This window comes from Bactrocera oleae, chromosome 4 (genome assembly GCF_042242935.1).
Source record: "Bactrocera oleae isolate idBacOlea1 chromosome 4, idBacOlea1, whole genome shotgun sequence".
NCBI lineage: Eukaryota > Metazoa > Arthropoda > Insecta > Diptera > Tephritidae > Bactrocera > Bactrocera oleae.
In genome coordinates, this window is record NC_091538.1 from 59,142,455 (window position 1) to 59,157,427 (window position 14,973).

General features: G+C 34.2%; 4 protein-coding genes across 6 annotated transcripts in view; 2 read left to right on the plus strand and 2 right to left on the minus strand.

Annotated features, from left to right (window-relative positions):
* coro (protein coronin) overlaps window positions 1-6,934 on the minus strand; it is a 28,166-nt gene extending 21,232 nt beyond the window's left edge. For 2 of the 3 annotated variants that reach the window (XM_036363037.2, XM_036363032.2), the window contains exon 1: window positions 6,601-6,900. The gene's annotated coding sequence lies outside the window, so the exon portion shown is untranslated. Of the gene's footprint in view, window positions 1-6,600 lie in introns of all 3 variants that reach the window. The other variant, XM_036363035.2, reaches the window with a different exon arrangement.
* A 434-nt stretch (window positions 6,935-7,368) lies between these two features.
* On the minus strand, window positions 7,369-9,248 carry LOC106622229 (uncharacterized). The gene is made up of 3 exons (XM_014241338.3): window positions 8,258-9,248; window positions 8,024-8,206; window positions 7,369-7,951 (listed from the first exon to the last, which is right to left on the minus strand). The coding sequence occupies exons 1-3, from the start codon at window positions 8,861-8,863 to the stop codon at window positions 7,475-7,477; spliced, it is 1,266 nt and encodes a 421-aa protein (XP_014096813.3). The 5' UTR covers window positions 8,864-9,248; the 3' UTR covers window positions 7,369-7,474.
* Window positions 9,249-11,193: 1,945 nt separating this feature from the next.
* LOC106622234 (uncharacterized) lies at window positions 11,194-11,998 on the plus strand. The gene is made up of 3 exons (XM_014241344.3): window positions 11,194-11,368; window positions 11,430-11,531; window positions 11,603-11,998. The coding sequence occupies exons 1-3, from the start codon at window positions 11,348-11,350 to the stop codon at window positions 11,882-11,884; spliced, it is 405 nt and encodes a 134-aa protein (XP_014096819.1). The 5' UTR covers window positions 11,194-11,347; the 3' UTR covers window positions 11,885-11,998.
* Window positions 11,999-13,979: 1,981 nt separating this feature from the next.
* LOC118679713 (uncharacterized) lies at window positions 13,980-14,537 on the plus strand. The gene is made up of 2 exons (XM_036363042.2): window positions 13,980-14,087; window positions 14,150-14,537. Exons 1-2 carry the CDS (start codon window positions 14,073-14,075, stop codon window positions 14,444-14,446), a joined length of 312 nt encoding a protein of 103 aa, XP_036218935.1. The 5' UTR covers window positions 13,980-14,072; the 3' UTR covers window positions 14,447-14,537.
* The last annotated feature ends 436 nt before the right edge of the window (window positions 14,538-14,973 follow it).

Genomic DNA, 14,973 nt, shown 5'->3' on the forward strand with positions numbered 1-14,973 from the left:
GAGAAATTTATATTAAAACAATAAGTATAACAAAATCGTTATTGTGTGCATGTTAACCAAAAATAACTTAATAAATTACTTAAATACATTTCATGCCATGATGTCACTCAGCCGATGAAATGATTTTTTGCGAAAATGTAGAAAGCAAAGTGATAAAAATTAACGCACAAATAATAGAATAATATAATACTGAGTTTATACAAAAATAAAAATAAAACTAATATAAATGATAACTTTATCATATCAACATATTTATATGGTTATGTACTTGATTAAATTATACTCAGACATTAGTACATACATTGTATGTGCCTATGTATTGCTCGAACTTTCAGTTGTAAACGCTAAGTCAATGATATTTTTGACTAATTGCACAGATTGTTGCCACAACTACAATTTATTACTTACCGATCCAAACAAGGTTAGATCACAGCTCTTGGCCATATAAAATCCGGTACAATTTCGGTAAGGTTAAACTGGCTGTTATGGGAAATGTCACAGATTTATATCCTGCCAAGAAGCGGCAAATCGGCAGCTTTCTTAAAATAATCGGATAAACATTTCAAATAATTTTCTTAATACTCCCCCCAATGCATGTCTACTTACTTTTTACTAATCTTTTTTATATCTGTCAAAAGGATGGTCTAACTAGTGACCTCCGAATGGCTGTTGGATTTTGTAAAAAGCGTTTTCATAGAAGAAATACCATTCATTGCCTGTTTCCAAATTTGTGCAAAAAACCTTTAAAACTGGAATATCAGTGGACAAAATTTACGGTCTGCGCAATTGTGACTTTCGTTTTGACATCGTTTCTCCGCCGAGCTCAAAATATTACCATTTAATGCTAGAAAAGTATTAATCTCATAATTTTTTTTATCTTAAACGGGCTATATTAAGTTTGAGATTTAGTTTGCAACACCCAGAAGGAAACAACCGAGACCCTATAAAGTATTATATAATATATATATAAAAAATCTAAATGACGAGCTGAGTCGATTTAATCAGGTCTGCCTTTTTGTATGTACATATGTATGCGAACCAGTTCCCAAGTTTTTGAGATATCACTCTGAAATTTTGCAGACGTCCTTTTCTCCCCAAGAAGTTGCTCATTTGTCGGAAATGTCGATATCGGACCATTATAGAATATAGCTGCTATACAAACTAATCGACCTAAATCAAATCCTTTATTTGATAAAATATCTTCACCAAATTTAGGATAGATTAGTGTACAAGGTTAGGCTACAATCTCCGACCAAATTGTCTTGATTGGATCACTATAGCATATATGTACATAGCTACCATACAAAATAACCGATCATAATCAAGCTCTTGTATGAAAACCTTTTTTATTTGACAAGATGTTATAACGAAATTTGGCATGGATGATTTTCGAAGGCAACGCTACTATCTTCGATGAAATTGTTCAAGTTCAGCATATACATAGTACATATGTATGTAGCTACCTTTCAAAATGACTGATCAAAATCAAAACAAATATCTTTTTACACACTTTTATGCTACAATAAATGCACGTGGAGCGAAAAGTAAACGTATTTTCTTGTTTTAATTTTATAATTACACCCAAATATCTACAAAATAAATAAATTAATTGTACCTAGAAGCAGAGTATGGCAAAATAACACGCTGCTACAGCAGATATTGACAATATCTAAAATCAGTAGTCATATTATATAAATATATATATATGTATGTATATTTATACAAAACTTTAAAAGTATAGTATATTAGGGTAGGTAAAAAAACGAATGTGTTTTTCCTCTTGGTTCTCTGAAAATTGATTGATAGATACCACTAAGAAAGCCGCTCCAAGTATGAGCTCGTAATTGTAACTAGAATGTCTTCCACCTTACAGTTTTGTATTTTTTCTTATTATCAAATAGAAAACTCATATCTCGCTTCCAACTGCTTGCAAAAGTATTTCGTTTTGTGGACTTTGTAGGAAATTGAATTGCTCTTCAAAAAAGGTCTATTACACATTTTTCGTAAACCTAAACGTTTAAAAGATATTAACAGTTAAAGTTTGACTATTTTAAGGCGGTTTTTTTTTTAATTATATTTAATACAACTCATAAAAAAAATAATTTTAAATGTTTTGTAGGAAATTTACTGCTCTTCAAAAATATAAAAGCATTAATTTTTTTTTTTACCCACCCTAATAGTATATATGTACATATGTATGTAAATTTATATGTGTTGCGTTGCAGTTTCCGATACAGTAGCCGAAATGCAATCGAAGACATGGAGACGACTAAGACAGCACTGCAAAAGTGTACATTGCAATGATGAGCAATGCCAATGCGCTGATAAAGTCGACGCAATCACTTGCAATGAGTCTCCACTCGCTTACTGGTACCACTGCTGATGCTACGAACGCAGCTACTGCGGACGGGGCCTTGTGCTAGGCAATAAGGATGATGACGCATTCGCTTTGAATCCATAACACACACAAACATTTACATATACACACACACATATGAGTTCTTAATTTTGCTCTTTTTACTATTGCTATAAATGATTACAATTTTTTTTCTTTTTGCGAAAAATGCATGTGTGTTTTACATTCAACAGCTCCAATGTGCTAATCATTACTGCATTTATAAAGCTTTTTCAAAATATTGTTGCTTCGTGTGACAAAAGTGCCAAGTGTCTGCCTGTTTGTCTCTCAGACACTTTGCTACAATAAATAGTTGCACACATACATATATATGTATGTTATATTCTTTCTGTCTGTCTGTTTGTCTGCCAGTCCGCCTGTTAGTTAAATGTCTGCCGCTATCGAACACGGCACGGCAGCTATCTTTAGCATATATATGTGCTGTTTGCCTAGCAGTATGTCTGAATGACTGACTGCCTGCCTGCCTGACTGGCTGATGGTCGATTGCATTGCCGCAAGTTGACAAGTTGCTCAAGGCGTTGAAGCATTGCATTGCTAAATCACATTTCTGATAATACCACTTTGGTGATGTTGCTGCTTGTGGTTTCATTTTGAGTTTTTGAAATATGCCTGCGTCCGCTATGGTGACTAGGCTATGGTTAGTCTGCGCACGAATACTTGCTTGCCTGCGTCACATTGGTTGCATGCCAGTTTGCCTTGCTGGCGGTGCGACAAGTGAAAGTGGAACTCTATTTCTAATTTTAAACTAAGTCGAGTACTTGTTGTTGATTTCTTTTCAGTTTTGCTCAATTTGCCGTTTTATAGATTAATATGTTCTTTTTAGTATGTATGTACATATGATTGTTCTATTTATGGACATTACTTAAACTCTAATTTTCAATCGTTTTTTAAATTGTAAATGGAAATTTCATTATCAGATAATTTTTGAAATCACAATATTCCAAAGTAAACAATTTATAATTTTTTTTTAGTTTAAAATCATAGTAACTGAATTGAAAAACTCTATAAATCCCACCAGCTACCGATCCATACATATGTACAAATATCATACATGCTTCGCTAATCAATGTTAATTAGATCTACACATTATTAAATGTATCTATATATGTAGGTATTTCTCAATATTTTGTAGTTACATACATATGTATGTACATATGTAGCTATAAAAGTGCGTATAATTTTATTTAGGTACCCACTACCTACATAGCGCAAAATTTTGAATTTGTAACATTTACTAAAAGATAAAAAAATATAGCATTTTATTGATCTGCAAATACGTTAAAAAATTTATTTAATTTTTTCGTTTGTCCGGCTTTCCTACTTATGCCATATATAGATAGGCAGTCGGCCTCAGTATGTCGTTCTTTGGTACTGTGCGTGGGGGCACTAATCACAGCCAGCAAACAGCCAAACACTACATTTATACACAGTCTCGACTGGCATATGCAGACGACTTTTGGCGTGAATACACGCTTGCGCGCAGGCGCTCTAACGCTCGAACACAACAGCGCTACTCACCTCACCTCGATTTCTTACCGCACTCTTGCACAGTTGGAGGTCACGTTTTGGATTTGTTTTCACACTTGCTTAGCCATTTGATATTAACCTTTGCTTTACATGATTTTTGTTGTTGTTGCTATTATTATTTGCCTTTTTTGCTACACATTTATGATTTCTTAATGACTTTAGCAGTTATGATTTGCTATATTTGCATGCCGGCTACTGTTCGCTGCCACATATGTACATATATACAAACGTATGAGTGTATATAAACACATACATATCTACGTACATTAATACATTATACATTGGTAGCTGTGCAATAATTAGTCGAGTAGTGCGTGTGGGGAGATGTGTGGCGCCCCATCTTATAGACGGTTCGTTTACCCGTTGGCGCACACTTCTTTTATGTGAACGAACGTAGCTTTGCAAGTTTCACGATGAGTCAGTACGAATTGTTCGATGCAAACATCCAATTGCATAGAGTTAGTATTGACTCTGTCTTTGAAATGTAATTACAAATTTTGCATTTTACTTTGTACTATTGGCATTTTAAAATGAGCAAATGTTTTAGTGATAAAGTTAACAACTAACGTATAAAGCTAACCACTATTTATTTTATTTGCTGATAAATTCTATGGGAAAACCCAAAAGGTCAACGCACTACATAATTTTTTGCTAAAAATTAAATATTTTTTTCATACGAAAACGCACATGCACTGCAGTGTGGAAGCTGACCGAACCCGAGCGTAAAGCTAATCGATGCGAGAAAATAGTTTTGAAGTGTTTTTCGCCGCCGACCCGCCCTGAAGTAGCGCATATACCATATTATATATTCAAAAATTTGCAGATAAACTCTTAAATCTCGGCTTTCAGCGTCTACTCTGCAGGCACCCTAACTGTCCTAACCTATCCTAACCTACGTACACATACATACATATATGCACTTGTTTTGTATCCTGAACAGGGTGTATTATTTAGTTTGCCACGAAGTTTGTAACACGCAAAAGGAATCTTCGGAAAACCTATAAAATATAGATATGTACATACATAGAAATGATCAGCATGACGAACTGAATACATTTAGCCATGCTCGTCCTATATACATACATATACGCAAACTAGTCTCTCAGTTTTTGAGTTATCAATCTGAAATTTTGCATAGGCCTTTTTATGCCCATAAAGCTGCCGGAATATTAACGGTTACCTAGTCCCCGCTTGGATGATAAGTTATAGTTTAGTTGTCGTCGAGGTCATCTAACGGGAGGCCCAAGAAACGAGCTGTTTCGACGGGGTCGGGCCATAGGGAAGCTGTCGGAATCGCCGATATCGGACCATTAGAGCAAATAGCTACTATACAAACTGAGCAACAAAATCACATTTTTGTATGGAAAAATATTTTATTTCTCAAAATATCTTCATTTGGCTTAATTCCAACAAATTTTTCAAATCGGAAAACTACAGCGAACATGCATATATAATATATATATATTAAAACATGTATATACTGTTTCTTCTTGTTTTATTGACATATCGGCATAAAAAATTTATTGTATTTCCATAGGAAATATTCATTTTAGTAATCCTATATTAGATAATATTCGTAATTTTTTATTAGTATAATTTTTTTAATGTTCAAACGTGTTTTCAGTAAGTTACGTCAATCATTATTTAAGCAGTGCTTAGCATTCTCCCTTTTACTTGTGGTTTAAATATATTTGTCGTTTTGTTTTTCTTTTGTAAGAAATTAGTATTCGCCGGTTTTCACCCATTTCTAGCCACTACAAAAACAATGCACTGTACAAATGTCCTTGCGTAGAATACTTTCAACTTGTTGCACTTGTTGCCTATTACAATGCACAAGTGTATGTGCCATGCGTAAATATATATGCGCATGTACGTAAATACAAAATGTGAAAAAAAATTCCATTTAGTTTTGCATATTCAAGTCAAAAATATGTTTTGTGTAATTTTGCGGCTGCTATTTCTAAACAAAACAATGTATATTTATGAATAAGAATGCATTGACAGCAAAAACTTAACAAAACAAACAAAAATATTGCAGCGTTCTCTCAAAGTTTACGGCGCTCCCAAGCAAAATATCGAATCGTATGTGTTGCAAACAGTATGCAGGGTGGGAGGTGCGGCAACAATCGACAGAGGCAGCAACATTTTTATTCCCTTTTTTGGGTGTTGGACTCAGATAACACACTCTCGCGTTTTATCTTGCGGATACTGTGCGGTGTGTGAGTAAGCAATCACCATAGCAAAAAATAATAATCAACACGCTAGTCGTTCCGTTTGCTCTAACGTACTTAAGGCATTGAAAATGTGCGAATTCCACACGCACACAGTTAAGCGGCAAGAAGCACACATCAGCACACACATACATACTTTGCGTAAAAGTGAAAAAAAAACATATATTAAAATTGCCACAAGGTATTTTCCACCACTCGGGTGTTCCAGCTAGCAATCCTTCAAGTATTTATTTATTGTGCTATTTGGAATCTACTCATTTTGTTATAATTATATTTTTAATTTGTTAGCATTTTTACACTGACAACACAAAAATGACCCATAACAGCACAAATCACGTCAACACTTTGCGCTTGACGCAGAGAATATCTCAAAAAATATATATAAAATACAAAAAAATTGCCGCTCAGCGTTTCACAATCACTCACTTTTTATAGGATTCACTTTGGATTCTTTCAATTTCAATTTTTCTTTCACACAAACGAAATCGCGCACAAAGTTTCCGGTGCAGTATAATAAACTCAAATCGCTTTGTTGCAAAGTTGTACAAATTTCATCCGCGTGGAATTTGTTTTGAAAGAATTGAGAACTTTAAAAAAAAAATTTAAGGGGAAAGAAGAAAATCCAACAAGAACGAATGAAGAAAACTCCCGACTGATTACGAATAAAATTTTAACTCACTAATCTGACGACGAATTCCGGTAGACTGGTGAACTGCTAAACTGGCAAACTCGATTTCTCATCAACTGACACAAATCCAACTTACCAAATTTCGGCATAAACACGAACCGACAATTCACCACATACAAAATGTCAAAATAGTGTGTGATAAGAAAACGTCAAAAAATCAGTGATGCCAGACTATACATATAAATTTAGATCCGACAATAAAAACCAAATGCCAAGAGAATTTAAAATTAATTAAAATAGGACGAAAAGTTAGTATTATTTCTATAAGAGGCCTACCTATATGCCAACTAGAGGGCATTTAGTTTTTAGATATAGCTGATCCGGTGGCAAAATAATGGTATCAAATAAATTGTAAAACAAAAGAATTTCGACATTCAGAGAATGCTCAGCAGAAATATTTATTGAGCACTAATGAAAAGGCTAAGACTTATTTTGTTTTTAACCCGTTTTAAGCGCCTAAAGACAGACATACTTATATTTCGCCCATTGTCCACAATAAACAAATATTTAGTTTTTAAATGACTTCTTATTTCGTATATCTTTTACATATGCAATATAAATCGAACATATACATTTGTTATAGCTCATGGTCAACTCTTTTCAATCCACACATCAAAAGCGAGCTGTTTCCAGTAGTTTGCCAGTCTTCGCTAAATAAAGTAGTTCTTGTATTTTTAATTGCAACATCGCTCGTGTATGCGGTTCTCTAACATTAGCCAATTGTAAACCAATACTTTCACCAAACACTTGACACTCGCGCATTTCTGAAGGCGCTAAGCCCATCGGTACGGCTTGCAAATTATTTGGATGAACAATGGTAATGGGTGTTTGATTAAGAAGTGGTGGAACGGCAGATTGTGATGTTTGCGGTTGTAGAGGTGGTGCATGCATTATATTTGGAATGGGCATTGTTGCGGCAGATGTAGACGATATGATGGGATCATTTTGTATGGCATTTACTGAAACTTGGCTCTGAGGTTCTATATCCGTCCCTGTAGTTTCTACACTTATAGCAGTTGGCGGCACACTAATAGACGAGCAGACACGCTTGCGCTGCGGGCGAAAAGATGTATCCGGCTTAACGTTAGCCTGCGGTGGATGATGGAATACAATAGTTTATATGGTATAAAATTCAAAAATTAAAAGTAGTGTTTATTTTACCATTTCATCATTTGGGTTTGCAAGCGCAATAGCTTCAGGTTTTGAATTTTGACGTTGAATAGCTGTTTTTGACTCGTTAGTGGTTTTTGTATCTAATTGTCTTGTTGGGGATGGGCTAACCGTTTCAGTTTTCATCAAAGACCTTCTGCTTCTTTTTCTGCTATTGACAGCCATAGTATTAGTCTATAAATAAAATATTTTAAAAACTTGCAATTTTTTTCTTAATTTACTCACATTTGCATTAGTTTTAGCATCCTCTATTCCATTTTCTAATGCATTTGCCTTAACATTAACTGCTGATTCGCCAAGTGTCAATTTGGAATCTGTTTCGTTTGCTTCCGACCATATCTCGTCTTCGTTAGTTACCTCGCATACAGATTCACAAAACAATGATGGCACAACACGTTCATGCCCCTCTTGGTATGCATCCAAATCATCAGAAGCTGTTAATGCCTCCTTGAAAATGTCATAATACTCCCACGCTATTAATGACTGCATTCCACTATCTTCCTTCAATCTATTCTTCTTATAAGTTTGCAGCATATTTCGATATTTCAAATCACAGACTTCCGCAGTTAATGAAAAGTCGCACAAACCTTGACGCCTCATTTCAGTGGCAATCTCAGACCACAGTTCTTTTTTCTGTCTTATACGTTGTTGGAACTCTAGTTGCCTTTCAAAACGCAGTTGCAGCATAACTCGTGTGCATTCTGGTGTCCACCGGGTTTGCGCTTGTGGAGATTGTAGCTCACAATTTTCACCGGTTTCGTTACACTCTGCGGCTTCAGAGTCACCATTTTCTTCGAATTGTGGTTCAGTTTTGTTACGCTTTGATTTCATTTTATATACTTATCTTAAAGTATTTATGTGATCCAGATTTTTGCTATTTTTATGTGTATTAAATCACTTGCGAAAATTCCACAGCCACCATTGATTCCAAAAATTCACGATTTGCTTCAATCAACTTTCGTTCTCTTTTTCCTTTTTCATCAACTGTTGCCAAACAACAGCCAACCTATACAAAAACAACAATAGTAGGCACACCAAAATGCACCACCACTAACCGCAATTGCTTTCAACTGTGTTGCCACCATTTTGGTGAATCTGTCAGCAACGAAACGACAATTGAGCATTGTTTTTCAAAACACCGCACAACCGATTTAGCATAGTGGTTTGTTGCAAGGGTAGCGGTTGGATTGGTCAACGATTTGACAAACTCAGCATTGCAACAACTAATATGTATAAAATCGGCGTATAAAACGAGATGACAACAAACCAGGAAAAAACATGTATATACATACATATCCGTGTGTCATAAAAATTACCCAGTAATGAAAAATTGTTTAAGAATTATTATAAGTATTCGTATTTATATTAAATATTTTAAGAAGTTATTTTAGTTTAGTAATTATAAAAAAATTGACGTTTTTGTAAAATTTCGATAGTTTACAAGTTAAAACTTTAAACTTGTTTTGCTCGAAACTATTCTCTTCGATGTGATCGTCACAATAATTTAAAATTTTACCAATCGATTTACTTGAAATTTGGCGTGAATATTCTTTAAATATCTCTTTATCATATGTTCTCACAAAAACTGTATATATCAAATTTGCAATATTTTTAGAAATTCGAGAAAAATTAAAGTAAACTCGACCTTTATTTTTGAGTAGACGCCATTTTATAAAAATATTTGTGTTTTTACTCATGTTGCTTCATATATTTTGTATTATAATCAAGAATACGTCGTTTTATTTTGAAATGACCACAAGGATAGAAATCATGAGGACGAGGTTACGCCTTTTTCCCACTCTACTTCAAGACCGCATAGTGAAAATTATTATTATATTTTCTTTGAAATATATTTTATGTACTCTTGAAATATGAATAAATAAATGAAAAAAAAATGTATAGTTAAGGAATTAATGGTTTCTTTTTATAAAAAAAAACACTCGAAATTCGGACCTCTTAACTAAACGCTTTTAATTTTTTTTTCTCGATATGTCAATAACTTTGCTTGGAGCTTTAGTTATAATATATAAATAAATACGATAAACATTTCGCCGTGAATAGAGACAACTACTGTAATTTTTGTTTTGACTGTAAGTGGACGTGGTCAGGTCTGCGGATTATAGAAAAATAGAGAAAGAGCAATATCATTCGATAATTCTGTTCTTTTAATTGGGTGTACCTCGAAGGACGCTTTCATACTATATACGGTGACTCTTTATTTCTTCAGGTTCCCCATAAAAACTACCACGGGACAAAAATCCTCGATCTGTTATTAGCAGACCACCGATGAAAGGTGTGCTGTGTAAAGTATTTCATTTCACCAGTGCAAGCTAACCTTCATGTATATACTACATACATATGTATGTATGTTCATGAGACCTCAGTAATTAGCAAATTAGTAAAAACATTTTTTTTTAATCATATATTTTGCATAATATACCATAATAAAATTTTTGATGCAAATTTTCAATAATTCTCAATAAGTTGCTTGTGTTGCCACGCTATATATATTAGAATATTCTCTTCAATATGTTCCAATACTTCGGAAGTGACTGTTATATGAACAATGTTTGAATTATAAGGACACATAATTTTACAATGGCATGATAGTTGTGTATATATGTACATATATGTGTGTATGTGTGTTTAGGTGTTGCTTTAAATGTGTATGTTCAACTATAAAGGTCTGTTATGTATATATGTATATAGGGCACTGCAACCTTGTCCTATACTCTGTCCTATAAGTAAAAGCAGTCACTGTCATTAAGCAATAATAGCTTTTACATTCCCTAGATATGAAGTCGGAAGATCAGCGCTGCAAGAACCATTAAATGTATTGAATAGTTCTCTGATTCTTTTTGCTACGAGTAGAAAATGCCTACTGCTTACAAAAAACCACCGATGTGTTACAAGTTTACACATACAAACTCGTACATATGTATGTTCGCCTAGACACATTTAACACATTTAAAAAATGCATACATATTTACTTACTTACATAGTATATATTTATGTACATATGGTATATGCTTTTCCATACATGCAGTCAAATGAAAAATAAAATATCATAAAATCTAAAAGCCAGCTTTTTATGCAATTTCGATTTCTGATCCTAGTGCATTGCGATACGTCGATTTCACTATAAAAGATGCGTCAACTTGTGCACCCAGATCAGTTCCGATTGCAATTTAGGAGTAAACAAATCACTTCTTAACGAATTCTGAACGCTAACGCTACTCAAAGTTCAACGTTTAAAAGGCGTTAATCAATTTATGAATTTGGTGGTAATTAATAGTGTAAACACTTAGTTAAAATATGGGGATTAACACCGGGAAGGTAAACGAACACATAAACAATAACAAGACGTCTAATAAAATTTTATATTTTTCGCATAAAGTACCTTTTGACTGTTGGCATCCTCTTGCTTGTTGGCCAATATAAAAGCGTTAATGGATATCCTCAAGCTGCCAAGGCAACTGCGTTGGCAAGCGCAGATGCGGTACGTTGTGTTTCCATATATTCGTTCCGAGAACATTATTCTTTAATATAAATATAAATTATTTAAATTAGCTAACCACTGGCGATGGCGCCGGTGCAGTTGCCGTGGCGTCCGCTGAGGCAGATGCCGATTTAAAGGGATCGGAAACCTTTGGGTTTGGCTACTATCCGGGAGCTATTGGTGGTGGATATGGTCATGGTTTAGGTTATGGCGGCTATGGCGGTTATGGTTACGGCGGGCGTTGGGGTTATGGTGGCTATCACGGCTATGGAGGGTATGGAGGATATGGTGGATATGGCGGAGGATATGGCGGTGGTTTCTATCGTCGTCCCATCTATCCAGTGTGGGGTTAATAGCCTTATGATATAAATATCTGCTCATCATCAGTATTAAAGGCATCGCTTAACGATTATAGTACTTATGTATACATATATTACAAATATATTCCTCTTCCATTAAAACTTGAAGTGATAAGTATTTTAATTTGTACCACTTGAGCGAAGCTTGGGGCATATAGGACATTCATAGGTTTACAGCAATTCAAATACTTCAAAATTATGAAATTTTAGTTTTTATATTCTGAACAGGGTATAGTTTGTCACGAAGTTTGTAACACTGAGAAATAAACTTCGGAGACGCTATAAAGTATATATATAAAGAATCATCGTGGCGAGCTAAGTCGATTTAGTCATGTGAGTCTGTCCTTTTGTCTGTATTTAGGTAAACTAGTCCTTCAGTTTTTGTGATATCGATCTGAACTTTTGCACACATCCTTTTTCTTCAAGAAACTGCCGAGAGGCAGCCAAACTTCTGGCCATCAATTATCTTTGTCATTCTGATCATTTTTACATAGATAACTAGATTGTATTTAGATAATAGGTTTTAAAGTAATTAGTGTATTCAAACATGTCACGAGTAAAGTTCGAAGCAACATTTGATCGAATTTTGCCTACGCTGTCGCTATTGCAGATTCAGTTTAATTAATGTTTGGTTAGGATTAATTTTTCAACAAATCAATTATCTTTTTTGAGTTAAAAATGAACATGAAGACAAATATACAGATATATATATGAAATATATGCATTTATATGTATTTTTAAGGGGTGTAAATACCGAAGGTCAAACAAACACTAAAAACTTTTGCTTCAGTTAGTCAACGACGTGCCGCCCTTCCGTACTTATCGCCCGCATCTACGAAATTTGTCAAAAGTTATGCCCGTAGTGGCAACGTAGTTGTTCTCTTTTGTTCACATCTGAGCAATGTTGCCATTGCTCGATTCGTATACATGGTTTTGCACACATCTAATTTTTCAATTAAAATTTTTTCATAATTTAAAAGATCAAAACTAAAATCCAACTATCAAAAATAAGTATTAAACCTGGTAACGATTCTACGGGAAAAATCAAATTTTCACGGTTATCCACGTACACGGACGGTAGAAGCGGTGGTGAGTGTTCAGTTACATTGCCCTCTCATAAGATATGTCGTATCAGCTGATTCGGTCTACTGTTTTGTGTCGGTCAATAACTGAAGCATTAGGCTTAATCATTCTCATCGTCGCATTTACGCTTCAATTTCGGCTTCAAAACCAGAAGGAACAACAATTACACCAAACACTGTACGCGTTATCATTATAAACAAATAAAATGTTTTTTTATTGTATTTTGAGGTTTTTTCTCATAAACAAAGCGTTTATTATTGCTTGCATTGTTTTTTGAAGATGCACATATTAAAATTCAGTCAAGTAGACGAAAATATAATAATTTTATACCCAATGGGTGAACTTGCATTTCAGTTGATTAACAGTGCCCACTTGGTGGGTGTATACGTATATTTTATGTCGACCAATGTGGATTGAATCATACTTCCGAAAAAAATTGTTACAGTATCATTTCCGTCTGTCCGTCCATCTATCTGTCTGTATTTACGTCAACTAGTGTCTCTGCTCTTGAGATATCGATCTAGCATTTTGCACACATCCTTTTTTTTACTGGTCGAAAATATTTTTTAGATGGAATCACTATAGCATATAGCTAAAAAAAAACAAACTGAACGATCAAAATCAAGTTCTTGTGTAGAAAACTTTTTTACTTGGCAAGGTATCTTCATGAAATTTGGCATTGGTTATTGTCTAAGATAATAATACAATATCCTAAGACATTGTTCAGATCAATTCATTGTAGCGTGACAGCTATATACAAACTGAACGATCAAAACAAAACTCTTGTATTACATTTTTATTCGAAATTTTCAATAACTGTAATTATTAACTATACATTGGGTATAAAAAGTGCGATTTTTAATTTTTTATATAAAAAAAAAACAGAAAAAATCATTGTTCCCATTTAAATGTAAAATTTCACCTTTGTTGTTTTTATTTTGGCCTTTCGCTGATAACCCACCAAACGTGTTTTCTATTTTTTGTTTATCCCATCAGCTCCTCTACACGAGTATAAAAGCATTAAAAGTTCTTGAAATTTATCCAGTTTTATTGAAAGATTTAATAATTACACAAGTGACTACAATTGTCTAATAGAATAATGGCTAAAATAATGGTAACAATCACGTGCCATTTAAGGATTTAAAAATTATTTACCGTTATATACGTACTTTTCAGATAATCCTCGCTGTTTGCATCGCCTTGACAATGGCGCATCCAAACGGTTATGGTGGCGGTCAAGGTTACGGTGGTAGTCTAGGTGGCGGTCTCGGTGGTGGTTATGGTGGCGGACAAGGCGGCTATGGTGGACAAGGTGGTGGTGGTTATAGTGGCGGACAAGGTGGTTTAGGTGGACACGGTGGTGGTGGTTATGGTGGCAGACAAGGCGGACTTGGTGGTGGCAGCATTGGTGGATATGGTGGTGGCAGTATTGGTGGATATGGTGGTAGCCGTGGAGGATATGGTGGACATTAAAACTTTCGTTTATGTGTACATTTTTAACGCTATAAATTGATTGACGTATTAAAAGTATTCGAAAACTAAAAATAAAAACATTTAAAAAAGATTTTGGAGCTAATTTTTATTGATCATAAAATAGATCAAAGGAATTCTGGTTAATTATACATATTCGCAACAAAAACATAGTTTTTTCCAGAATGATTATGAAAGGACTAAGTTTGCGTGTAACCAAATGTTGAATGCTCTCAGAAATTGTGAGATTATAAGCAGTGTGAAATATTTCTACATTTCTGTAAAAAAAAATTTTTTAAATAAAAAATGCGGCCCTGAAAATAAGTATTCGTATATTGTATTATATATGATGTATCCGTTCATTCGTGCATACCACCATAATCTAATGAATTTTGCTGCCAATCCTACTTTACAAAAAGGTAATGGGTTGAAATTTTCGGATTATAATCTCTGGAAGAGTGAACACAGCCCAATTTTTCACGGACGGATTCGAAAATATAAGAACAACCAAAGTGAACGTAGATATCCAT